Genomic DNA, 25,082 nt, shown 5'->3' on the forward strand with positions numbered 1-25,082 from the left:
CGTGCCACATCATTTAATCGCCGCTGGTTCTGCCATGGGTTCTCGTCTCGAGGTCGCAATGAAAGGTCCAAGTATACGTGCGTGTGGCACAGCTTAATTTTGGGGCCGGCCGATGGGATTCAGGGCTTAAGGCCGTTCGGGAATGATTGGGTTGTGATGGGGGACAGCGGACCCGGGAGCCCCTCCACATCCGCATGTTGCTCTGAGTAGGCCCTGCGGCCGAGCTTCCCCTGGCTGTCCTTGCCGCTATGAGAGGGCCCCTTCCAATGGCTTATGGAACTGCAAGCGTAAACAAAGTGGTGTGTGAAGACAGGTTTGACTGAAATGGGTCCAGTAGATCCAAGAATAGATCCGCCAGATGGCGGCATGGCGGTCGGCGCTCCACGCACCTGCCGCAGGCGCACACACACTGCAGGCAGCGCCGTGCCATCCGCACATGCAGCGCCGCCTCCTACACCACCACCACACCAGTCCACTATAGTCCCCGTGTCTGTCGACGCGTTACACGCCACCGGTCCATTATATCCCCTGCCCGCCATGACACCATATATGGGTGCCTGCCTGCGGCTGCCAGCCCGTCACCAGTCCACCTGAGCCATACCACACACCTTGCCCCAGATCTCAACCACACCACCACACGACAAGAACGCACCCGCCCCTTCCCTCCACCCCTCAGCCTCTCCCGCCACTCCCTCCCACTCCCGCAGCCCCTCCCACTCCGCAGCCCCTCAGCCCCTCTGCCCCGACGACGCCAGGTGTGCCTGCAGCGCGTCCCGCCGCGCCCGCAGCCGCTCCAGCGCCGCCTCGCCCGCCATGGCCTGGCCGCACAGCTCGTGCAGCCCCACCAGCAGCGCCTCGCAGTGGTGCTTCACGGCGCCCACCTGCAGGTGGGGTGGTGGGTTGGGAGGGGTTGGAGTGGGGGGCGATGGGTGGATGAGGGGGCGGAGGTGGGGCGGGGGGCGGGGTTGCACAGTGGAAGAGGAGAAGTAGGGTAGAGCACAAGTGGGGTGGGGTCAGGGGTTGGGTGGGGCCGATCTGAGGGTGAGGCAGGGTGGCGGGCGGGGCGCGGCTCACTACTGGTGCCTGGGTTGAAGGGTCATGTGTGGGGACGCGGGAGTGTGGTTGCTGCTGCGCGTGCGGAAGGCCCGGACACGGCGAGGAAGGAGTTCCGGGTTTGAATCCGCCTTTTCGGGTTCGAGGGTCCAAGGCCAGGCGTTGTGCTGTCACTGGAGGCGCGCCGCTCCAAAGCGAGCACAGCACACCGCACACCGCGCATCGCACGCAGCGCAGGACCCAGCGGCCTGGCCAAGCACCCGCGATCCACCCACCTGCGCGCGAGAGCCCGCCGCCAGCGCCGCCAGCGTCCCCGGGTCTATCAGCGCGGGCAGCAGCGGGTGCGGCGCCGGCGGCGTCAGCGGCGTCGCCGACGTCAGCGAGGCCGTCGGCTGCGGCGGCGAGCCCAATCCCAACAACGGCTTGTTGCTGTTGTTGTTGTTGTTGTTGCTGTTGGCGGCGGCGGCGGCGGCAACAGGGCTGCCGTACATGAGGTTATTCGACGTAGCGCCGGCGGCAACGGGAGGCGGCGGCGAGCTGAGTTGCGCGGGCAAGGGCGCGGCGGCGGAGCTGCTGGAGCTGGGCCGCGAGCCCAGCCCCAGCCCCGGCGCGAGCTCCGAAGGGGTGGAGGCGGAGGTAGAGGTAGAGGTGGAGGTGGCGGTGATGCTGAGGGCGGTGGTGGAGGTGGCGGTGAGGCCCAGGGAGGCGTGCAGCTCGGCGTAGGCTCCGTGTCCGGTGTGGCCGCCGAGGTTGAGGGTGGTGAGCGGCACGGGGCTCAGCTGCAGCTCGTGTGTGGAGGGCACCTGGCGGGCCTGGAAGCACCTGTGCGCGCACGACAGAGAAGGTGGCGACGTGGCCGGGCGGCAGAGGCCGAGGGGCAGAGGCCGCAGGGGCGCGGTGGTGGGGGAGCAGGAGTACGGGCGTGATGTGGTGGCTCGGCGCGAACTCGTGGCTTTTGGACTCGGACACGGTACACAGGCACTGGGCAGGGGAGGGGTACACGTCGACCCTGGTGACTGGCTTGTAACCACGCTTGAAAATCCCACGCCCGCACACGCCCCCGCCCAGCCCCCCGCGCACCTGAGCTGCCAGGTCGCCGTGGCGCCGTTGTGGTCGGCCCCACTGCCCACCAGCAGCAGCAGCACAGCCTGATGACCCCCGCCGCCGACAGCACCGGCGGCCGCTTCCCGCGCCAGCTGCCGCCGCAGCAGCGCCTGCGTCACCGCCGCCTCCCGCATGCTGGGCCGCATGAGCGCAGTGGCACTGCTGCTGCTGCCGCCGCCGCCGCCACCCGGCCCTGATGCGCCAGAGCCGCCGCCGCCGCCGCCGCCGCCTCCCGGCACTGCGAGTAGCGGCCTGTGCGAGATCCAGCCCAGCAGCGGCCCGGGCTGCTGTCGACACAGCTCCTCCAGCGCGCTCTCTGCGAGCCAGGCGGGATAGCAGGCCATCACAAGCCTACAGCCTACGGCCTACAGACTGCAGCTGGGGCGTATGTACGGCCCGCACCACCAGGGCTGTACGGCCATGACCCCAGGCCAACGCAGCACGGCACGTACAGCGCATATGCATGCACCATGTGTCCCCCGCCCGCCATATCCACCAGCCCTGCTGCACTTCTTGCACGTATGGTTTCGGCCCCTTCCCTCGTGCTTTGACAACTCCCTCTCCCTACGCCCCCCCCCCCCCTCCCCCGCCACGGAAACACGGGGGAGCCAGCAGCCTGCCGCTGGCGAAACAACGGTATGGAATGCGTCGCGTGTGCCCGCTGTACCTCTGGACGTCGGCACTTCACTTCATATTTGATACACACCATCCCATGGATGGCTACCCCCTCCCCCGCCTCACCCACCCTGCAGCTGGCCGGCGCAGTCGTAGAAGCTGCAGGGCCCCGCGCAGCACAGGCCGCTGGAGATGGCGGCGCGGCACTCGCTCACCGTAGCCGTGTCTGCATGTTTGTGTGTGTGGGGGGGGTGTGGGGTTGGGGGGGTGTGGGGAGTATTTGGCACGTGTGGGGTGGGAGGGCAGCAGGCGCGTGTGTGTGTCGCGTTCGGTGAGTATCGTGCCGCGAGTTGATTTGCTGCCTGGCGCCGGTCTCAATGCGCTACGTTTGGCCTCGTGTGCTGCGTGGCGCCCCCACGTGACCCATGCGATCGCACGCAGCAGCACAGCAGCACAAGGCTGCAATGCATAGGGTCGGCAGTGCCACCAGCGGCGCACCATCGTCATCCCGCATGTGGCTGGTGGTGGTTGTGATTGTGTCGCCTGTGGGGGGTTCAAAGGGTAAAATCAACAACAGGGAAGTATGGGCGGGGTAGTGCCCGGGTGTAGTCACAGGCTCTTACTTGTAAATCGGTAGTCGCTGGGAACTCAGGCCTAGCATGTGCATGATCACCTACCTGCTCCATACCCACGGTGCCGGCTCCATACCCACTGTGACCCGTCTCCTCCACCGTTTCCCTCTGCGCTGCTTCCCCTTGCTGTGCTCTTCTCCTCCAAGTGTCTACCAGTTATCTTTCCGCTCCACGCGCTCCCGCACGTACCGAACAACAGCCCGTCGCAAGGCGCCCCGCCAGCGGTGACGGAGTATAGCAGCGACGAAAGTCCAGGTCCGCTGGTCGTCACGCATGCTAGCCGCGGGGGGAACGTGTCCCCCGGCATTGTTAAACTATCCAAGCGCTAGATCACGTCAGGATTGCGCGCTATAAAAAGGCAAGACTGTTCAGACTCTCAAACATGTGCCGGAAGGCTCGCTAGTCAGCAGCTAGTCAGAATGCGTACATCCACGTTTAAAGGCTAGAAAAGATATATGGGGGTTACTCTGCGAAACTGGATGCTATTGGCTGCATCATGCGAGCGCGACCATCATTCATCGGCACTCACAGCAAATCCCACTAGGAAAAATGCAGAATCAACGAATTTCATGAAATTCTAAGAGGATTAAGTCAGAAACTGGCTTGTATCAGGGCTGGCGTTTTGACGGACGTTTCCCTGGTTTTGTGAATGCCACGCGCTTGCGCCTGCCGGTTCCAGTAGAAGGATTGATGCTGTCAGGGATTGGAGCGCTCGTTATAACTCTCTCTTGAAGCGAGCGCGGGACCCACGCCAGACCCGGAAGCCCTAGACAAAGCAATGCGCGTGCCGCTTGTTGAGGACCACTTTGTCGACACGCAGGTGAGATGGCTGCATCTGCGTTTGCCTGCATAATAACTTGGATGCTGCAGCTGTTTACGGGGGGCTCTCGCGCGCTCAGGCCCTGCTTGCTTTTCGCCCTTTAACCGTCTTCCCAACGCGGTTTCCCTCGCAGCCTTCGGGCACGATGCTGAAGGTCGAGGAGGGCCAAGCCTGCGGCGTCTTGTGTGCCGCGGACGACGAGCTCGCCGGCCCTGCCAGGTCAGCGTGCCTGCCGGCCCTCGGCGTCCCGCGACTGGACCTTTCAGCAACCCAATCCCGACGCAAGTCGCTTCTCAAACTCAACCATTATTGCTGTGCATTGCACAGGCGCGGGGCAGAGAGCTCTTCAGGCGCCACGCCTGGCCAGACCAGGGCCACCGCAGCTTCCCACGAACCCGCTGCCTCCACCACACCTTTCGCCACCTCGGCTCCAAACGGCGCGGCCGCCAACGGTAACGGTAACGGTGACACGTCCGTGTACGACGAATATGATGAGATCGACGCGTACGGCGACAATGAGGACGGAGATGCGGCGGCGGGGGCGCTCGGCAGCGGCAGCGACGGCGACACATTCTCCGAGCTTTCGGATCCGGGGGGAACCGAGGTGGGTGCGTGTTACGTGTGTGACACTACGGTACGCGCTCCAGACGGAGCTTACAGCATACCTACTCACGACGCCCTTACAAGCTGAGCTTTCCAGACCCACCATGGACAAGCACATACACCCGGCTTCGGACACCAATTTAAAAACACAGCGCCCCTTACCTTCATCGTGTCCACTGCCGTACATGGCGACGGCAGCACTTGTGTCGCTCCCAACACCCTCCCCCAGATTGTCTACCGTCTACCACTTCCTTAACTAATCATAAGTGCAACACACACACGCACACCCCCACACCACGCTCTTCACCACGCCCAACCGACCTGCAGGTGGTGTATGTGCGCGAGGGCGTGGCGGTGTGGCCCGGCCCCCGCGCCCCCCGCATCCCCGGCCGCCTGTCGCTGGTGAAGCAGGCGGGGGTGCTGTTCCTGGCCTGGCTGCCGTACAGCCGCGGCTGCCTGCAGCAGGACGGCAGCTTCAGGGTGGTGCCGGCAGCGGCAGGTGGGGTAGCAGCCGGGGCGGGCGGGGCGAGGGCGGTTTTCACCGTTCCCAACAAGGATTCCCGACAGAGAAGAGAATACCAAGGGGGAGGCTTGCGACGGTGGAGGCGGGCGAACCTGGCAGGCAGCAGCAGCGCCAGTAAGGAGGTCGCACCTGCTTATTTCTTTGGGCACCGTAATATTGAACGTGTTTCGGGCTCCATTGCCAACCCAACTCATTCGTGACGCCCACACCGCTCCGCTCAACTCGCCACAGGCCGCCCTGCCGGCAAGGCTGCAGCTGCGGCGCCCGTCGCAAAGCCGCAGCGGGCCGAGTCGGCGCCGGCTGCGGCTGCGGCGGCGGCGGCGCGCAGCGGCTCCGACGCGGCAGCTGCTGGTGGCATGAGGGCCGGCGGCGGGGCGGCGTCTCTGGCCAGTGCCGGCAGTGCTGGTGCTGCTTTCGCCGCTGCCGCGTCAGGTGTGTTGAAGCAGCACGCCTGACCGTCTGAGCTGTTGAAGTAGCGCGCCAGAACTCCTGAGCTGCCATGCCGTTTTACGTCATTGCGTGCCATGTCCTGTTCTGTCTGTCTGCTTTCGGTTGCAGCAGCGGGTGTGGCAACGTCTCGGGTACGGGCTACCGTTCCGACTACCCGCTGCCTAAATGCCTCTGCTACGGTACATCGTGACGCCTATAACTCCGCTCCCTCCACCCGACCGAGCACAACCCACCTCCACAATTCCCTCCCTACCCCACGCCCTCCGTTCCCCACGCCCTCCCTCCCGAACGCCCTCCCTCCCCAACGCCCTCCCTCCCGAACGCCGCCGCTTCCCCACCTGCCGCCGCCAGACCGCACGCAGTACGCGGTGCACCCCATTGCGCTGAGCGAGGTGCGCTGCCTGCGGCGCCACAGCCCGCCGCTGGGCCTGGGCTGGGGCTGTCCCAGCCTGACGGTGGTGCTGGCCAGCGGCGTCACGTTGCCGCCGCTGCACTTCACACGCGGCGGCATCAAGGCGCTCATCACCACTCTGAAGCAGGTGGGGGCGGTGGTGAAGGGGCTGGGGTAGGGTTGTGAACGGCCTCCTGCACGGATCCGCTCCCGGCTGCTTCCAGCCCCTTGCCATTGCCTGCCCTACACGAATCATGCCTGGAGCCCCACTCCTACCCAACCCCTTCAACTCGCCTCAACTGCCCTACCCACAGCACATCTACTTGCAGCGGGCGGCTGGCGACCCGTCCGCCTACCTGGTCAGTGAAGGTTCAGGAACGGACACACAAGCGCAAACTGTGTTTTCCTTGTGCTCGTTACCACAAGTGCAAGCTACGGTACATCTGCAGCTGTGAACCAACTCACTCTCGCCCATTGTTATTCGTTTTCGTTTTCGCGTTCATCTGCTGACACCGATCTCTCACACCGCGCAGGTGAATGACACAACCGACCCGCTGGCGCGCTCGCTGTCGGCGCTGGCGCTGGCGGACGTGCTGATCGGCGGGCCGCCACACGGCGCCTCCGCCACCTTCCAGCCCGGACAGGGCGTGGTGGCGGCCGCGGCGGCGGCCGCGGTCGCCGGGGACCCCAGCAGCTTCGTGGACGGGGTGGTGGGATTGGAAGCGGCAGGCCGCGGCGCCGCCGCCGCCGCCTCCGGCGGCGGCGTGGGCCTGGCGGCTGCAGCCGCAGCTGCGGGGAGCAGGACGGGCGTGTCGGGGGCGGGGGCAGGGGCGGGGGCGGGGGGGCCTCAGGGTGAGCCGCCACGGCCGGGTCCGGGCACCGAGGGCCACTTCCTGGGCCCGGGTACGGGTCTGCGCCTGGGCTCGGGCCAGGCTGTGTCTTGGTCCTGGGCCGACGCCCCCACCAGCAACAGCACCGGCGCTACTGCTATTGCTGGTGCTACCGCTGGCGCGGGTGCGGGTGCGGGTGCTGGTGCGGGTGCTGGTGCGGGCGGCATGCGCATGGGTGGTGGCGGCGGCAGCGGCGCGGGGCTGGCGCCGGGCCGCAGCGGCAGCAGCAGCTGCCCGCCGGTGGCGGAGGAGGAAGACGGCTACGCGGTCGCGCGCGTGGCGTCGGAGGACGCCGAGGCGGGGCCCCCGGCCAGCGGCCACGGCGGCAACAACGACGGCGATGATGCAGGCGAAGACGCCGATGACGATGAAGACGGGTACGGCCCGTGGGGCAGTGGCGGCGGCGGCGGGGCCGGCGGCGGCGGCGGGCAGTGGGCGTTTGGCATCGTGAGCGCCATCAACCGCTTCGTACAGAACGTGCGGGGTACGGCAAGCAGCTGGATGAGCGCGCTGGACGAGTTTGATGACGTGGACTCAGACCTGTACGGCGGCAGCGGCAGCGGTTTCCGTACAGCGTACGACAACGGCGGCAGCCAGGGCCCTCTGGAGCAGGGGCAGGAGGAGTGGGGTGAGGCGTCGGCGTCGGCGGCCCAAGGGTGGCGCACCCAGCGCGGCGGCAGCGGCGCTGGGAGTGGGAAGGGGCACCACAGCAGCACCGCGGGCTGTGGCGGGAGTTATGGCAACGGGGCGGGCACTAGTGGCAACGGGTCAGGGCCGGCGGCGGCAGTAGCACGCCGCTGTAGCTCGGACATGGGGCGTGCAGGCAGCGCCGCCAGCGCCAGTGGCGGCGCGTGGGGCGCGGCCATTGGGCTGGGCGAGCTGGCGGCCCTTGGGCTACCGCCCGGGCCCTTGGACGGCGCCGGCCCTTCGTCTACGAAGGGCGGCGGAGCCGCCGCAGGCCCTTCATCTACCCGCGGCGGCGGCGGCGGCGCTGCAAATGGTCGCGGCGGCGGTGGCGAGGTGGCTACTGAGGTGGGCGAGTTTGAGCTGTTGGACGACGGCGGCTGTTACGGCGAGGCGGCGGCGCACCCCGCGGGCCGGCGGCGGGTGCGGCCGCCGCCGCTGTCCGCAGAGGAGTGGGCGTCCATGTTCGATGCGGGTGAGAGCGATTCGGCAACGTGGATTATGAAAAGTACACAAAAGGGGCGCCGAACTGCCAATGTACCTGTTCCCTCATTGCTCGTCCGTTTTCTCCGCGTCCCGCACGGGGCGTCGCATCGCATCGCACAAGTGCCCTGCATAGTTCGTTCCCTTTTGCACTGGTTTTTGCGCACACACTTGACTCCGGCGCCGTCTGGGCGGCTGGTGTGTTACTGTTTTACAACACGTCGCACCGCACGGCGCACACAGTGCCCTGCTTAATTCGTTTCCTTGTGCTCTTTGACCCGCACGCAGAGGGCCGGCTGGTGTCGGAGGCGGCCATGCGCGACCGGGTGGCTGCCAGCGGCTGTGAGCCGAGTCTGCGGCGGGAGGTGTGGAAATGGCTGCTGGGCATGTACCCTCGCGGCAGCACGGCGGCACAGCGCGCGGCGCTGACGCAGGTGCGGCCCCCACTCCCGCGTGCCAGGGTGCCAGGTCCTGGTGCCTGTTGCGCTCATTGGGAAGGCCGTCGAGCCATCTGGCCGTGACCTCTTCTGACGCCAGTCTTTCGTGCGAGCGGGGGCCATGACCCCTCGCTGTTCCCTGCTTACCTGCTGAAGCTTTAAACACACAGTCTGCGTTTTCCCTGTCTCGTGTTTCTAACACATTTGAGCTCCCTTTCCCCTTGTGCGGCCGTATCCCAAAACACACGACCACACACAGAAGTGGGCGGCCGACTACCTCGGGCTGCGGGCGCAGTGGCAGAGCCGCACGCCGGCGCAGGAGGCGCGCTGTGCCGCCTGGCGCGGCGCCCGCAGCGCAGTGGACAAGGACGTGCGCCGCACCGACCGCCGCCACCCCTTCTTCGCGCGGGAGGGCGGCGCCGGGCTGCGCGCGCTGCGGGCGGTGCTGCTGAGCCACGTGACGTACGACGCCGACCTGGGCTACTGCCAGGTGCGGCCGGTTGTGTTAAAGAGCACAAGGAAAACATAGCGCAAAGACAGTGTATGCGATGCAGCAGCGACGGTTTACGGATGTTACCTGAAGTTACCTCGCATATGGTCTTACCAACCGGAAATCGCGCAACCCCCGCTACTCTAACCTCGAGGGGAGATTAGTGTGTGTGTTGGAATGCTGGGCACGTGGCGCGCGTTTACAAGGAAACCGAATACAATGTGTGTTTGTTTGTGTATGTGTTTGGAAAGGCAAGGGGAAGCTCGCGTGTGGCGTCTGCACTCAACCGTATGTGCCTCACCTCGACCCGCAACTCACTCCCTTACCCCCGCGGGGAACTCGGGCATATAACCCCTTCATCACCACATCACCGCCACGGCACCGCCCCTCACCACCCCTTACGACTACCCCCTCTCTCGTGTGTGTGTGTGCCCCTCGCAGGGCATGTCGGACCTGGCCTCGCCGCTGCTGGTGGTTATGCGGGACGAGGCGGAGGCCTTCTGGGCGCTGGCAGCGCTCATGGAGCGGCACGGCCCCTGCTTCGCCGCCGACCTGGCGGGCATGAGCGGGCAGCTGGCGGCGCTGCGGCAGCTGGTGCAGGTGAGGGCCAGAGTGGGGGGTTGTAGATACGAGCCGAAGTTGAACCGGACCAAATGCAAAAGAGCGGGGAGAAGAGCGTGGGGTTGGTTTAGTTTTCCAATCCCAAGAAACCATGGCCCAGAACCAGAAGGGTGGATGTGGGCAGCCGTCTGCAAGCCAGGGTGACGTTGTGACGGTAGTAAGGAAAATGCGACGTCAAGGATGGAGGAGTTTGTTGGCACATTTTGATGAGAGAAGGGTGAGGGGCGGGGTGCACTGTAGAGCGATGGGTGCGGAGAGGCGTGCGCGGGTGCGCGGATGTGCGCGCTGCTGTGCTGGTGTGTGCAACCGATGCCGTCTACTGCCGTTGCCCGTTGCCGCTGTACCATCGTAAAAAAGGATAAACCTCGCCTGCTTCCATTCCTTGTCTTTCCCAATCCCCATCCAACCCGATCCACGCCAACGCACCCGCCGCCCCTGGCCCCCCACCCTCTCCGCACTCCCAGCTGTTGGACCCGCCTCTGCACGCCGCCCTGGAGGCCCGCGATTGCCTGTCCTACTACTTCGCATTCCGCTGGCTGCTCATCCACTTCAAGCGCGAATTCAAGTGCGTCGCATTGGCGTCGCGTCGTTGCGTCAGCGCCGGCGGCGCATTTAGGGGGCCAGGCGGGCAGGGGCTTGGGTCCACGGCAGGGCAGGGCTGCCGGCTGATTACACCGTGGGATAACACCCAGTCACGCGCCTACAAACACGTTGTGGTGTCGGCCAATCGCTGCAAGGCCTATGCTGCGTGACAGCGTGTTGCGCGTTGGTCCATTACTTGCACCCCCCCCATTCGGTCTTGTTCGTGCGCGGTGTGCCACCGTGCCACTCGGCCCCACCCATGCCCCACCCCACACCGCCCGCCCGCGCCCCGCACTGACGCGGACACGGCCGTGCCCGCGTGCGCGTGCGCAGGTTTGACGACGTGTTGAGTCTGTGGGAGTCGTGCTGGGCCTGTCGCCGCACCCGCCACCTGCACCTGTACCTGGCGGCCGCGGTGCTCATACACCACCGGTGGGTGGGTCGGGCGGTCGGGCGGGGTTGGTGGGGTTGGTGGGGTTGGTGGCGCACCTGGGGCTCAGGCGGTGGGCGGGAAGGTAGCAAGTGGCGGTTGTGGCGGTGGGGGTCAGCTGATGTGTGGGGAGAGGCTTGCTCTGTTGTTCACCGGTGTCTATTGTACAACGTCAGTGCGTGTGTGGGTGGTGTGCGGACGGGCGGAGAGAGGCAGCAGCGGCGGGCTGTGTGTGGTGCCGGGTCGCTGTGTTCACCTTGTGCCGTCTAGCTAAACCAAGCACATTCAGCCTCACACGCCCTCCACCACACGGCCCTCCCCCCTCAGCCGCCTCATCCTGGCCAGCGATCTGGATTTCGACGGCATGTTGCGCTTCTGCATCGGGCTGGAGGGCAAGATGGACCTAAGGGTGAGAGCGGCGGGGGAGGAGGTCACGGGTGGAGGTTGCATTCATGATTTTTTAAGATGTGAAGGCGTAGCCAGGAACAGTAGTATAGGGGGCGACGGGAGCGGGGGGCCCGGGGTATTGGCTCTGGGGGCGTGGCGTGGCCGTGTGCAGAGCCTGATCAGGCACAGGTTGCGGCCGGCTCCACGGATGGGGTTCATCTGTTTCCTGCACGTATGGCGCTGCGTCAAACAGTGGCACCCCGCCCCGCCACCGGCCCAGCACTGCGCTGCGCTTCCTGCCAATGACGGGACTTTTTCGTTAGGCTCGGGCACGCATGCTCCCCCCCCGCCCCCGCCCCTGCACCCCATCATGAACCCGCCCGCTCCGTCAAAGCTACCACCTGCAACCACCGTGCAATCCCACCCCGACACAATTCCCTGCCACCTGCACACCGGCCCCACCACCCCTCTGCCGCAGCCGCTGCTGGACATTGCGGAGGCGCTGGTGGGGTATGGGGGCGAGGCCGGCCGGGAGGTGACAGCGGGGCTGCCATGAGAGGGACGGCGGCAGCAGCAGCGGAGGCGGCCGTGCGCTAATAGCGCTGTTGACGCTGTTGGCGACCGCAGCAGTTGACGTGTGCCGTCGCCATCACCACCGCACACGTGTGCGCCATGTCAAGTGTGAAGACGCACGTGTGACTGTGCGACTTGCGCTGTTGTTGTCGTTGGTGCTTGTTGTGGATGTACCCAGCCTTGAAGCAGGGAGTGAGGCCGTGGGTGAGGCCCAAGTGTGTGTGTGTGTGTGAGCGAGTTGATCCTACCGTACGCTGGGTTGTGGCGTGTCCGCCATTCGGGCGCCTGCCTCAAACCTACTCGTTCAGTTCACGAGTTGCGATGGCATCGTAAGAGCGCACCGGCGTATGGCAAACGCACCTGAGGCCGCATTGTAAGCCTGCCATGGCGCGTTTGCGGAGAAATGATGGTCTTCTGGCGGCGGTCTGGACTCAGGGCTATGTGCGCAGGCCTCAGGCACTTCATTGTGTTGTTATTTAGCTGAGTTGTTAGCGGATTGTGCTCCCCTGTTTGTCTCTGGCTTTGGGCCAATGTGCTGCCCGGGCTTTCCGGCCTGGCGGGCGTGAGCTGTTTTGCCCCCACGAGCGTGTGTGTATCTGTAGCAGCAGGCGTGTATCTCGAGGAAGCGTGTCAACGGCTGTCGCGGGCTGCTAGCTTGCATGACGGAAGAGTGGAAGGTAAACAACAGGTAGCCACAATGCCACCTGACTTCAAGTCAAAGCTTCGGACCCGCCCGACGATGAACACCCCGGACGTGTCGCTTGTCAGCGGCACGGGCAGCTGGCAGGATTGTGCCGGCATCCACCACGCCCGTTTTCAGGGACACCGCCGCTGTAGGCCCCTGCATATCTGAGCGTGTTTTGCGTTAGGTGAAATCATAGGGCGTTTGAGCTTTTGAGTTGTGTAAAGATGGTCTAGGCATGCAGGTCTGAACGTGCTTGAAGCGGGTTACGCGGTCCAAACGGCGAAGGCACAGCCCATGCATGCCGCGCTCATGAATGGCATATTGTTGCTGCGCACACAGTCACCACGCGATACAGTGTCGGGGGGCAGTATTTAGGCCAACAGGCAAGAGGCGGGGGCGCGCACGGACAGGCACGGACACGCGGGCGACACAAGGGCGAGGTGGGGTTGTCAGCAGTAGACTCTCCCTAATTATTCTAATCAATAGAGATGTACATGAAGCACTGCTTATAATTACTGCGGGGGCGAAACTCCAAACCTTGCCGAATGGGCGCCACGGCATGGGCAGCGCGCCAGCGAGTGTTTTCTTGCGGAGTCGTGCCAAACTCTTTCTCTTCCCATTGACCGACACAATGTCGACCGTTGTGCCTGAGCTCCTCGCCAAGAAGCGCAAGCGGGACGACGAGGCCGCTGCCAAGCGGGCGGCGGACGCTCTGACGTCGCGCAAGAAGGCCCGTGCCACTCGCAAGGACATCTTCAAGCGCGCGGAGAAGTATGTGGCCGAGTACCGCACTCAGGTCAGCTCGGTTGCGGTCGCAAGGGGGTGCTCGGCGATGGCGCAGTGCCCATGGCAACGGCAGCGGAGCGGGCGCAGGCATGCCCTCTTGTATATGTGGAACAGCATCCACTGGGGCAGGAGCGGCGACGAGCGGACCCACTGGAGGCCTTGCAGTTTGCAGCGCAGCCGCCAAGGGCGGCTGCTTCGGCCGGCAAGGAGGGTGTCGCGGACAGAACCGGTTCAGGCGCAGCTGCCGCTAATCGGGTCATTCATGGGATGTTCTACTGGCAGGATCGCTGGACAGGGTTATTCAGCTGTGGGCTGACCACATCTGGCTCGCCATTTTCTACATGCCCACAGGAGAAGGACATTGTCCGCCTGAAGCGCGAGGCCCGGTCCAAGGGTGGCTTCTACGTGCCCCCTGAGGCCAAGGTCATCTTCGTGGTGCGCATCCGCGGTCTGAACAAGATTGCCCCCAAGGTGCGCGACTCTGGAACGAGCAAGCGGGCTGAGCATTCTGGTAGCTAGTTGGGGGTTGTAAACTCGGATTAGGCATGGTCGCGGGCTGTTGGCGTATGTGGCCAGCTAGGGGAGTTGGTCTCAGCGGCCGACACCCGGGGCATGGCCCCACCCAACACCTTGATGAGCTGCCTGCGGCGGTGCTAAGCGGTTACGGGAGCCAGCAGCATGCCAGATGGAGGAGCCATGGCGCGCTTCCCAAACGCACAGCGGGGCAAGAGGTACCGGAGGCATCAGCCACACTGGTGTTGGCACTGCTGACAGCCATTTCCCTACCCACTGTCTTCCTTCCTTTATTGGCCCACAGACCAAGAAGATCCTGCAGCTGCTGCGCCTGAAGCAGCTGAACATGGGCGTGTTCCTGAAGGTGCGGGAAGAGAGGGCTAGAGAGACCGGCAGGAGGGGTAGGGGCCGACGGCCCGAGAGTCAGCGGCGACGCAAAGCAGCCACGGACAGGCCGGCAAGCGAGGGGGAGGGGCGGGACTGCGGCTGATCAATGGCATAGCGGTGCACGCCGGAGCCGGAGGCAGCAGCAGCAGGAGCACGGAGCATGGCGCGGCGAGCATTGGCGGCAGCGCGGAGCAGTGCAGGGCCTGGAGGCTGTGCTGGGATTACACGGCAGCCGGGCGGCGCCGCTGTGCTTGCGCTGCAGTATCAGCAGCAGGCGCTAAAAGCAATGATTGACGCCGACGGCAGCGACAGCAGCTGCTGGAGCCAGCTGTGCTGGCGACCGAAACGGCGTGCTCAAACGCACCACAGCAGGGCCGGGCAGTCCTTCCTGCGCTACGCATCAGGCGGCAGCGGCACTCGCAGCAGCTGGGGCTACCGGGTGCCGAAGGCAGCAAGGCCAGGCCAAGGGCGGACCCAGGCAATCCGGTCGCAGCTGCGGAGGCGGCTGGTCGGTGCAGAGCTCATGACGGCTTCAGCCAGCGCACAGGACTAGTGCACGCCGTCCATCACCCTGTGTCTGTTGTTTTACTGTATGCCTCTGTCACTATTCCCGCTTCAGGTGAGCAAGCCCGTGCTCAACATGCTCCAGCGCGTGGAGCCCTACGTGGCTTTCGGCTACCCCAACCTCAAGTCGGTGCGGGAGCTGATCTACAAGCGCGGCTACGCCAAGGTGAGACAGGAGGGCAGCAGAAGAGACGAGAGGTTGAGGCGGCTGTTGAGACTGGGGGAGCGCTTCACCGGGGTGGACAGGCGAAAGCACGGAGATGCAAAGTAAGCGTGACATGTGGAGTTCTTTTCCCTGAAACCGCTGTGTTTTTATCCCCATGCAGATCAAGAACAACCGCATCCCCCTGACCGACAACCGGATCATTGAGGAGGTGAGCACAGCGGGCTTCAAATGCTTACGGTAGAGTGCAGCAATTTGGCGGCAAAGAACAATCGGGAAGAGTGGTGGACGGGTCTGCAATTAGCGCTGGAAGGGCTTGGACAAGCCTGCATGGCGGGGGTTACCGACGGCAGTTGCAGCAGCAATAAGCAGCAGCAGCGCTGCGCACGGGCGGTAGGAGGAGCGGAGCTTCGATTGAACCACCGACAACAGCAGCAGCAGTCGCGGCTGCTGCAGCAGTTGCGACGGACACCGGCAGCCGCACCTGCTATATGCAGCAGTAACCGCCTGCTCTGGACGAGAGGCGGGCAGCAGCAGCGGCGCCGGCGGTGGTTACGGTGGCGGCGGGGGGCGTACAGGCGGGGAGCGGGCCATGGCTGGAAGCGCGGCTGCCTTTCGCGGTGGCGGTTCATAGATGGCCGGTACTGGCGGCAGCAGTCCGGAGATGCGGACGCAGCAGCAACGGCCAATGGTTGCCTGAGCGACAGTGACTGCTCCGCACACCACAGCTTCCACCGCGGTCATGCGGCGCCGTTTTCGACGGCTGTCGCTTTTCTTGAGCAGCTCAGCCGATACTATCTGGCGGTCCTCACGTTGGGTGACCGCGAAGCCGCCACGACCGCAGCCACGGCTAGGATCCGGCCAACGCTTTGGACATGGTTGGCTGCAGCCGGGGCGATCCACAGCGATACGGCCACAGGGCTTCTCGACCCGCACGCCGCAGCTGGACAGGGCGGCGCAGCGCTGTCTCCCCACCCCCAGCCATCTCCGCCTCGCCCCATTCATGTCCCCTGCCTAACCCTGCCTGCCTCGCCCCCCTTCCTTCCGCAACCTTCCTCCGCTCCAGAACCTGGGCAAGCACGGGCTGATCTGCATGGAGGACCTGGTGCACGAGATCTACACCTGCGGCCCCAAGTTCAAGGAGGTGAGCACCTTCCTGTGGCCCTTCAAGCTGTCGTCGCCCAACGGCGGCATGGACAAGAAGCGCCTGCACTACGTGGAGGGCGGCCAGGCCGGCAACCGCGAGGACAAGATCAACGCCTTCATCCGCAAGATGAACTAAGCGGTGAGGGAGAGGCAGCCGCGGCAGGGATTTCGGTTGGGCTGGAAAGGGGATGAGGAGGCGACGCGCATGGGATTGAGTTTTTTCGGGGGTTCGGGAAAAGTGTGGCGGGATGGGGCTTGGATTTGGAGAGGTCGGCAAGCGCGGCGTTTTGGGGGCGGGGAAAATATAGATGTGGACAGCCGGTGAGGCCCTGGTAGAAAAACGTGGGGCGGCAGGGAAAAGAGGCGGCTGCGCGGGTAAGCGCGTTAAGAAGTATGTGAACAGTGTTGCACAAATAGTAAGGCAAATGGTGTGATGTATCCCTCCATGCTTGCTTGCTGAAGATGTCCTCGTTCCATTCTCCTCGCAGGATGGTCTTGGACAGGCGGCGGCGGCATGGACGCTGTGCAGGAAGGGCTCGGCTGGCGGCGGGCGTTTGCAGCAGCGGCGGCTGAGCGCGGCGTGGGTCTGGGGCCTCTGACCGCGTCGCGCGCCGTGGAGACGCGTTTTAGCTGCCCGTGTGGGTGCGAAACCGCTGCGGGGTGGGGTGTGCGCTCCTGTGGAGCAGCCCCCGCCCCCGCCGCCAGTTGGAAGGGCGCGTGGGCCCTAGTGCTGGGGCCGGCTTGCCGGTCGGGAGAGTGTAATTCAAAACCCGTGCAAGGGCTGTCTCGCTTCAGTTCCAAGAGGGTCGGGGCGCACAGCTGGGAGGGACGCGACCTGCGCTCTCGCGGCTAGTGACATGCTGTCGGCTGGCGCCGTGATGTGGCTGTTGAGGAACACGAGTGCGGTTTACAGCTACATATGATTGCAGCACTGGGGGTTGGATCCAGGTGGAGATCGCACTCCTCCCCTGCTCGTAGAAGCATGTGATCCATCAGCAGGGCAGTGTATGCAGGCTACCATTAGCAGACGCAGCAGAGAGCGTAGTTCACACGAACTGCGCTGACGCGCGATGTTCGGCATTTTGCACAGGGAAGTTGACATCCAGCGGAAATAAGAGCCGCATCCCAGCTCCAGAGCACGTATGCTGACGGCGTCCGTTTGGGAGATGACTCAGCTGCGTCAGCCTGCGTATGCCGGCGTACCTGCAACCTCACCATGTCTTGTCAGCTCTGCAGCTCCGTGCCACCTAACCTGACCTGATTCCTCATTACTCCGACGGTCCGACCTCCCGAGTCCGGACAGCTCCACCAACTACCGTACCTACACTACAGTAGCAGCTCACGTGCGGCCCACACCTAGACACCTTGGCGCCCCCCAAATCCACTGCCGCACAAGCCACTACGCCTCACACAAAGGCCGCTAGCTTGTTCGCCACCGCCGCCACCCAGCCGCGCTCACGGTCCGCCAGAGCCCTGCGGCACGCAGGGGTGCCAGGGCATGTCAGCGCATGGTCGGGTTGAAGCACACGAGTCTACCGTGTGGCGCAAGTCACAAGCGGGCAGCAGGGCGGTCCAAGCCTGCTTAGCCGACAGTGTGGCAGTCAAGTACGGTACGTGCAAGCGCCAATCCGTACCCCGGCCCGCCTTATGCCACCCCTTCACTCCACCTGTCACCAACTTCGCCACCCCCATCATCGCTTCATTGCCCTGCCTAGCATGCCGGGTGCGAACTCGACCCGCTCCCCAAGCCCTCCCTCCCTAACCCCCCAAAGCCCCACAAAGCACCCCAAACGCCCACCGCCCGCACCTGGGCCGCTCCGAAAATACAATGAGCGCCGCCGGGCCACCGCCGGGCAGCGGGATGTGCTGCACCAGCAGACACTGCGCGCCCGCCGGCAGCAGCGCCAGAGAGCCCGCGCCCGAGCCGCCAAAGCCGCCGCGGTCCGGCAGCCATAGCTGCTGCGAGCCGGCGGCGGCGCCCGCCAGCGCCTCCGCCACCTTGCTGCTGCCCGAGACAGCCGACAGGTCCTGTGCGGTGTGTGCAGTGTGTGCGGTGGGCGGCGTTAGCGGAGCACGAAGGGAAAGACTGCGCGGTGTGCAGCGGCGGTGTGTTTAGTGTTTACGCAGTGTGTAGAGTGAGGCGGAGATTAGACATGAGAGGTGCATCAGGGGAGACGTGGCGACACGCGCAGGGAGGACGCAGGTTTGCGTTACTGAGACGCTGAGACTTGAGAGGCGACTCCTCCGTCACATAACGGCTTTCCAAGACTATAGCCCCAGCGCGCAGCCCCAGCCCCAGTCTCAGGCCTCGGCGCACTGACGACACCAGTCTCTCAAGCCTGCGCACCCGCCCGCACCCGCCCCACCCACCACACCATGCGACAATGTAGGCGCCCCCCCCCCCCACACACACACACGCACATGCAGCCACTGTGCTCTCGCGCTCCACGTGCGTTCGTCACTGACTGAATGTAGGTCCCTTATGGCTGCAAACCCCATTACCGCCGCAGCACCCCCGGCTCACAGCCGCACCTTGCTCATGGCTGCCAGGGAGGCGGCCGCGTTGCCCGGCGCCACCACACCCGAGCCCAGCGCGCCGCGCGCCATGAGCACCCTGCCGCCCGCCGCCACCGCCACGCCGCAGCAGTTGGTGTTCTTGAGCAGCGAGAAGGAGGCCCACGCCAGCTCCTACATTGATGTGCGTGTATGTGTGTGTGTGTGTGTGTGTGAGTGTGTGTGTGTATGTGTGTGTATGTGTGTGCGCTCCAGTGTGGTGTGTTAAAGCCACACGGAGGGAAACACGCAGGACTGTGTACGCGGCCGGCGGAGGGAGGCAGGCGGGCCGTCACACCCCCAAATCCCCAATCCACCTGAGGCCCGCCCTCTCCATCGCTTGCCCATCCCCCTGGGCGTCCCTCCCTTGGCTGCTCCTCCTCACGCCCACCACCACTGCCACCGCGATGACCTGCGCTCACCTATCCCCGCCTGCTTCTCCCCGCACCCACCACTGTGCCACCTGTTGCAGGCACCTGGCCCCCCCACCCCACCTCCTGCATCTCTCCCGCCTTCCCCCCTACTTGTGACTTGACCACTTCATTCTCCATGAGGGGCTACCTCCCCCATTCACCTTCTTCGCCGCCTCCTGCATCTCCCCCCGCCTTTCCCCTCCCCCCACTAATCACCTTCTTCGCCGCCTCCTGCACCCCCCATCTCCCCTCCCCCCACTAATCACCTTCTTCGCCGCCTCCTGCACCTCCTCCCTCCCCTCTCCCCTCTCCCCCCTTCACCTTCTTCGCCGCCTCCTGCAGGCTGGGCTCCAGGAAGAAGCCGTTGGCGCTGCCCTCAATCGCCTCCGCCGCCTTCTGGCGCCCGCGGCCCGGCATGGCCTCGCGCAGGCGCTCCTCTATGTCGGGCACCAGCACACACAGGGACGCCAGCAGCGCGCCCAGCCACTCGCACCGCACCTGCGCGGGGTGGTGAGGTGGGTGTGGAGTGGGGTGGTGTGGGGTGGGTGTGGTGTGGGGTGGTTGCGGGGTGTGGGGTTGGGAGGCGGGCGCGTGGCCATGTGGGCACTGGGCCGGGAGGGATGCGGCGTGGGAGTGCAGGCCGTGCGGCGGTGCCGCTGGGCACCGGAGTGACGGTGCCGTGGCGGCGGCTAGCCCTTGCAACCTGCTTAGCTTTTGCCCGGTGCAACCATAGAATTTAGCAGAAGCCACAGGCTGTGGGGAGCTCACCTGGGCCTCGGGGGTGGGGTCCGCGCCCAGGACGTGGTTCACCACCAGCAGCGCGCCGAGGGCAAGGCCCACCACGCGCGGGATAAACCTGTCGTCGAAACCCGGGATGCCCAGCGTGAACCGGAACACAGCCACGTCGATATCGTCGTCGCCAAGTCCACCTGCGTGCCACGGCACCACAATTCATGCGAGCGAGGGCGTGCTAGATGAATTGCAAGCGAGCGCTTTGCATGTGTAGTTCAATTCCTGCTATCAGAAATACTCTTGCTGACAATTACCTCGACGCTGCGTCTCCGCGCGGACTTGGGTCGAGGTTCGCCGCGAGAGGACCACGGGTGGTTTGCATGGCGCCGCTTGCCGAAGCGCTCGTTGTCGAAGTGGGCATAGACGGCTGCCTATTAGACGATTTGCTAAAAGAGCTTGTGACATCGTCGCTCGCTGCGCGAACCGGTGGCCCTGCTGCAAGCGTCGACCGTTCGATTGTGTGGCGAGGAGGCAAACTTTGGATTGTGACAATGCAAAACAACGATAACTTATTGACTGTAATGAACATACATGCATAGGAGCTCGTGGTGACACGCATCAACGCGAGGTCTGCCCCGAGCCCCATGCATGCACCAACACGCCCATGTTTCCCGCGTGTGTTTCCCGCCAGACCTCCGTCTACTGACACACGCCTGCCATTTCAGCAAGCAGGGTCACAGCACCCAACCGCGTCTTTCGTGCCGGCGGGGCGAACAGACCCGGCGGCCTTCCAGGGGCCCGCAGCGGCGGGCATGCTTGACGCCTGGGATGCATGCCCATGTATGGCGCCTCCCCTGCATGCCGCCGCCCAGCATCACTTGCATATGTAGGTGTTGCTGCATCTGCTGTATCTGCTGCATCCGTTGTTATGGTTCCCATGGGCCAGCAGCCTCCAGCGGCATTCCCCCCAACTGCCACGCCAGCGGCATTCCGCACTGCTGCCCATCCCATCCCCATACTCCCATCCCCGTGGCCATCATTGCCTCTTGGCTTGGCTGCTGCAGCACCTGGTCCGCGGCCTTCCCGGGTCCCGGTGCTTGACGCCTAGGATGCCGCCTGTGTATGGCTGCTGCAGCACCTGGTCCTCGGGCGCCATCAAGGATAGCTGTGACAGGGGCTGCGGTGGCGGTGGTGGTGGTGGTGGCGGCGGCGGTGGCCCACGCCGCCAAACACGGGGTCGCCAAACTGGCCGTCCGCTGCTGCAGCTGCAGGCCGCAGTCATCACTGCAGTCGTGGCAGTAGCTCCACCCGGCAACCCCAGCAGAAGCCGGCACACGCTCGACTTGCGCTGCATCTGTCAGCGTCACCGCCAGACGCAGTGGCGTGGCGCCATCGCGGCGGTGCGGTGCGGCACTGATGGCCCCCACTGTCAGCAGCACGGCGGCCGCCGCCCTGCTGCTGTAGCACACCGCCAGCGGGTGAAGCAGCGTCTCAGCTATCTGCAAGCAGTAGCAGGCAGAGGGTGGCGGGCAGGCAGGTAGTAGCACGCGGTGGTGGAAGCGGAAAAGGTGAAAAGCAAGCAAGGCAGGCCGCACTCAGGACATTGGGTGGCAAGCACACACGGATTCGGGGGGGAAGGCGACTTGGGCCACAGGTGGCACCCCCCGCAGGCACTGCACCCCTGTGACCCACTTGTGCCAGCAAGCACAGCACGTGCATGTGAGCGGAATGCAGGCATCCACGCCCACGGCCTCCGCCGCCAGCAGCACGCCACAATAAAGCAGCTCCATTGCCGCTCCCTGCGGCTGCCTCTGCGGCTGCCTCTGCTGCTGCCTCTGCTGCTGCTGCTGCTGCTGCTGCTGCTGGCCCGCCAGGCCCATGCCCCTGGCGCTGCAGCCGGCGCCGGCGCCCACCCCACGTGTTGCCGCGTGCAGGGTGCGCTCGCAGGGCACTGCACTGCATACAGCAGGACGAGTCGGTCGGCGAGGCTGCAAAAGGCGCCATCTGCCCTGTGTGCAACTGGCGGCAAAGCGCTGCATGCAGGGTGGTTTGTACGCATAGAGGGGACGGCGGGTCAGCCAATCGAAGGCCAGGATGGATGACCGGGGCCCGCCCCCACCACCCTATGAGGCTGTGACCAAGCCAACATCGCCGCATCGCGCATTCGCGCCTGTCCCGAACTGTCAGTTATCTATGTGGGCAATACCACTCTCCTGGCTTCTCTGCAACAAACAGCAGTAGCAATGCTTGATGTAGCACACCAGCTGTTGCGCCCGGCCCAGCGCCCGGACCAGCAGCAGTGCGCTGCGCGGTCGCCGCGCCAGTCAGCACCGCCGCCACCGCCATGTGCGCCAGCTGCTGGCCAGCCGCTGGCCAGCAACGCGGCCGGCAGCTGCATGCATGCGGAGTACAGCGGTGCAGCCCCAACCAGGTAGGTACTCAGGTAGGCATGTCGGTAGCAACAGCGCCGCCACATGTGGTCCGTCCCGATGCGGCCGCCCTTGATCGCTGCGGCCAGGGCCGAGTTACCCGCCACGCCGCATACACACAAGGGGCACGGGCGGGATGACGGCACGCATGGAAGCGAGCCTTCACGTACCGGATCAGCTAAATGCCTATAGTGATGTACCAACCACTCCGCTGTATGAAAAATCGGAGAGCTCGGGAAGCAAGTGACAGCTGACTGTCTGTTGTGACTGCTGTGCAGCGCATGGGTACTGAAATGAGAGTCACGGTGTATCTTTTACCTGAAGTTTCAATTACCTTCAGCGCCTTGGCGTGAGAGCGAGACTTGACAACGCGCGGATCGTGACGGTTGGTCTGCGGCAAGGCAAAGCCATGAAGTGTGCAGAGTTGCCAAAAGTAGCTCGACATCATCCATGCACCAGTATACAATGCATCTGCGAGGCTTACATCATCTTAAAACTTGTGCCAGCTCCCAAAATGCACACCAATGCCGAAGCCAGCGTGCTCAGATTCTGCGGCCACCGCAAGCGTGCCCATTCCGAGGCTTGCTTGATTCCACATCGGTTCGCGACATGCCATTCGCGCCGATGAATGGCGGTGTGCCTTACCGACTTCTGCTCGGCTTGCGCGCGCCAGAGAGCCCTGGACAATGGCTGGACGCGATAAGTGACGATGATGCTATTGTTTATGACCAGCTAGAACAGCGCAAGAAGCACTTGCGTGAAAGGCGCCATGCCGTGCTCCAGCTGCTGGACGAGGTGCGCGTGCGCGGACTTTAACGTGGATCATATAAGCTTGCGGTTCAGAGCTTTCAAATAATGGCTTGCGACGCCTTGCAAGAATAACCAGGGTTTGGCAAACCAGGGTTTGACGCTGCATGACCTCCACGCTGCCTTGTGCAGCCGGCGGCGCACGCCGCCGCCTGGGAGCTCCTGCACCAGCTTATGGCGGAGCTGCCTGCGCACCACCCACACCGCTACCAGGTGCAGGGGCCCGTGATCCACAACCTGCTCACAGGTGCGGGAGTGCGGGGCTGTTGGACTGCAGGCGCAATGCCGGGGACTACTGCGCCCAGCGCCGTCGTGCAGTGCCATTTGTGCCGGCACGCCTGCGCAAGTGGCTTGCCCGACCTCAAGTCCGCAACCCATACCAAGCCAGGTTGAAAGGGGATTAACACGCACACACGCGCCGCGGCGCTCGCGCTCGCACGCAGGTGACGTGTTTGACACCTCCGCGCCCGGCACTGACCCGTTGGAGGTGGCGGGGCAGCTGGTACAGGTGAGTGGCAATGGGGACTCGTGAGGGGTGGGGACTGGGGACTGACTGCGACTCACGACGTGGCGGAATCAGAAAGTGACAATGTCTGCGTGAGTGTGTGTGTGAGGGGCAGTGGGGAATGGGGCAGGGGGTCAGTATGACTAAATGCAATGGTGTCGCATCCTTGCCGTCTCCGCCTTCACCGCGCACACTCGGGCACACCGCTGCTTCTATCACATGCACTGGCAGGAGGACCTGGTGCTGCTGACTCGGGGCGGCGGCGACTCCCACTACCGGGTGCTGGGCGGGGTGGTGTGCTTCCCCGCGCACTGGAGTGTGCTGGAGAAGCTGGGGCAGCAGCTGCCGGACGTGCACGACCCCGTGCCGCGATGGAGGTGAGCGCGGGTGGGCGCGTGGAGGTGAGTGGAGGCGGGCGGAGGCAGTGGGGGGGGGACGTGGGCGAGACGTGGGCGAAGGTGGGCGGAGGGTGGGCGGCGGAGGTGGGCGAGGGAGGGTGGAGACGGATAGAGGTGGACGGCGGTGGATGGAGGTTGGCACTACCGACCACGCAGACTCCCGACGTGCAGCCCCCTGCCGCCCGCCGCTTGCAGGACGGACGCCGCCCGCCCAGCGCTCAACTTCCTTTCCCGGCTGTCGCCCGACTCGCCACCGCTTATCCGCTGGAACTGGACCCTCATGCCCACACCGGAGCTGCACCTCTCCAAGTGGGTGGCCGTGGGCTTTGGAGTCTTGACTGCTGGGCACAACCCGGCTAGTGCGCACTGCGTGCACAGTCTCGGCGGGGGTTGCAAGTGCGCCGCGTGGCACCTTCGCAATGCGCGCCGCACACCTGAACATTGAAGTGGACTGTCGTTACGTAGCACACAGGATGGGCCCATCTGGTGGTGAGTCTCTCTCGCTAACTCGCCAGTCTGTTCCTTGTGCTCTACGCGCAGCTTCTACGACGCACCGCCGGGGCCGCACACCGCGCCGCCGGACGACGTGAGCGGCATCGAGCACCTGCACCTGAGGCTGGAGCGGCAGTTCTTCCACAGGTGCGTGTGGATGGGGCCGCGTGGGAGCCCGCGCGTGTGTTTCTTACGTGAGTCAGCGTCAAATACAATACCACCTGTCTATTCCACATACGCGCACGCCATGCGATGCTTCGTGTCAAAGAGCACAAGGAAAACATAGCGCAAAGACAGTGTATGCGACGCCTCGTGTGTGCGCAAACAGGCTGCCGCAGTCGCAGTGTGTGGTGTTCACCATCCGCACCTACCAGCGCCCACTGCACCAGGCGGTGGCGGGCCGGCCGGTCATGGCGGGCGCACTGGCGGGCGCACTGCGCGACCTGCCGTACGAGCACCTGCAGTACAAGGTCAATCTGCAGGTGCGTACGGCAGTGCGGCACGGTGCTCATGCGTGTGAGCCTGGAGGCCAAAAACCCCGGCTGCTCCAGCAGTCCAGTTGCACAGATCGCGTGCGTGCATGCATGCTTGCGTGCGCGCGCCTAGCGGTGCTTACAAACGGAACGAATGCATGCGTGTGTGTGTGTGTGTGTGTGTGTGTGTGTGTGTGTGTGTGTGTGTGTGTGTGTGTGTGTGTGTGTGTGTGTGTGTGTGTGTGTGTGTGTGTGACTACGGTTCCAC

At 64.7% G+C, this 25,082-nt stretch overlaps 5 protein-coding genes across 5 annotated transcripts in view; 3 read left to right on the top strand and 2 right to left on the bottom strand.

Annotated features, from left to right (window-relative positions):
- Positions 1–261: 261 nt before the first annotated feature.
- Positions 262–3,847, bottom strand: CHLRE_12g537700v5 (uncharacterized protein). The gene is made up of 6 exons (XM_043068685.1): positions 3,594–3,847; positions 3,271–3,315; positions 2,903–2,998; positions 2,134–2,473; positions 1,329–1,875; positions 262–881 (listed from the first exon to the last, which is right to left on the bottom strand). Exons 1-6 carry the CDS (start codon positions 3,709–3,711, stop codon positions 729–731), a joined length of 1,299 nt encoding a protein of 432 aa, XP_042918780.1. The 5' UTR covers positions 3,712–3,847; the 3' UTR covers positions 262–728.
- Positions 3,848–3,947: 100 nt separating this feature from the next.
- On the top strand, positions 3,948–12,809 carry CHLRE_12g537750v5 (uncharacterized protein). The gene is made up of 15 exons (XM_001692922.2): positions 3,948–4,224; positions 4,358–4,443; positions 4,552–4,828; positions 5,155–5,326; positions 5,582–5,782; positions 6,152–6,339; positions 6,506–6,550; positions 6,725–8,240; positions 8,537–8,682; positions 8,945–9,175; positions 9,617–9,775; positions 10,261–10,361; positions 10,712–10,810; positions 11,136–11,217; positions 11,674–12,809. The coding sequence occupies exons 1-15, from the start codon at positions 4,183–4,185 to the stop codon at positions 11,749–11,751; spliced, it is 3,423 nt and encodes a 1,140-aa protein (XP_001692974.2). The 5' UTR covers positions 3,948–4,182; the 3' UTR covers positions 11,752–12,809.
- A 138-nt stretch (positions 12,810–12,947) lies between these two features.
- On the top strand, positions 12,948–16,786 carry CHLRE_12g537800v5 (uncharacterized protein). The gene is made up of 7 exons (XM_043068686.1): positions 12,948–13,249; positions 13,591–13,710; positions 14,057–14,116; positions 14,759–14,869; positions 15,030–15,077; positions 15,933–16,151; positions 16,501–16,786. The coding sequence occupies exons 1-6, from the start codon at positions 13,085–13,087 to the stop codon at positions 16,146–16,148; spliced, it is 720 nt and encodes a 239-aa protein (XP_042918781.1). The 5' UTR covers positions 12,948–13,084; the 3' UTR covers positions 16,149–16,151; positions 16,501–16,786.
- Positions 16,787–16,907: 121 nt separating this feature from the next.
- CHLRE_12g537850v5 (uncharacterized protein) lies at positions 16,908–20,279 on the bottom strand. The gene is made up of 6 exons (XM_001692811.2): positions 20,025–20,279; positions 19,747–19,907; positions 19,300–19,476; positions 18,545–18,700; positions 17,820–18,040; positions 16,908–17,485 (listed from the first exon to the last, which is right to left on the bottom strand). Exons 1-6 carry the CDS (start codon positions 20,173–20,175, stop codon positions 17,419–17,421), a joined length of 933 nt encoding a protein of 310 aa, XP_001692863.1. The 5' UTR covers positions 20,176–20,279; the 3' UTR covers positions 16,908–17,418.
- Positions 20,280–22,367: 2,088 nt separating this feature from the next.
- Positions 22,368–25,082, top strand: part of CHLRE_12g537900v5 (uncharacterized protein) — a 4,192-nt gene continuing 1,477 nt past the window's right edge. Inside the window, exons 1-7 of the mRNA XM_043068687.1 lie at positions 22,368–22,934; positions 23,079–23,193; positions 23,390–23,454; positions 23,683–23,828; positions 24,045–24,158; positions 24,390–24,488; positions 24,670–24,823. Coding sequence (XP_042918782.1) covers positions 22,749–22,934; positions 23,079–23,193; positions 23,390–23,454; positions 23,683–23,828; positions 24,045–24,158; positions 24,390–24,488; positions 24,670–24,823 — 879 coding nt within the window. The 5' untranslated portion in view covers positions 22,368–22,748. The remainder of the gene's footprint in view (positions 22,935–23,078; positions 23,194–23,389; positions 23,455–23,682; positions 23,829–24,044; positions 24,159–24,389; positions 24,489–24,669; positions 24,824–25,082) is intronic.

This window comes from Chlamydomonas reinhardtii, chromosome 12, assembly GCF_000002595.2.
Source record: "Chlamydomonas reinhardtii strain CC-503 cw92 mt+ chromosome 12, whole genome shotgun sequence".
Lineage (NCBI taxonomy): Eukaryota > Viridiplantae > Chlorophyta > Chlorophyceae > Chlamydomonadales > Chlamydomonadaceae > Chlamydomonas > Chlamydomonas reinhardtii.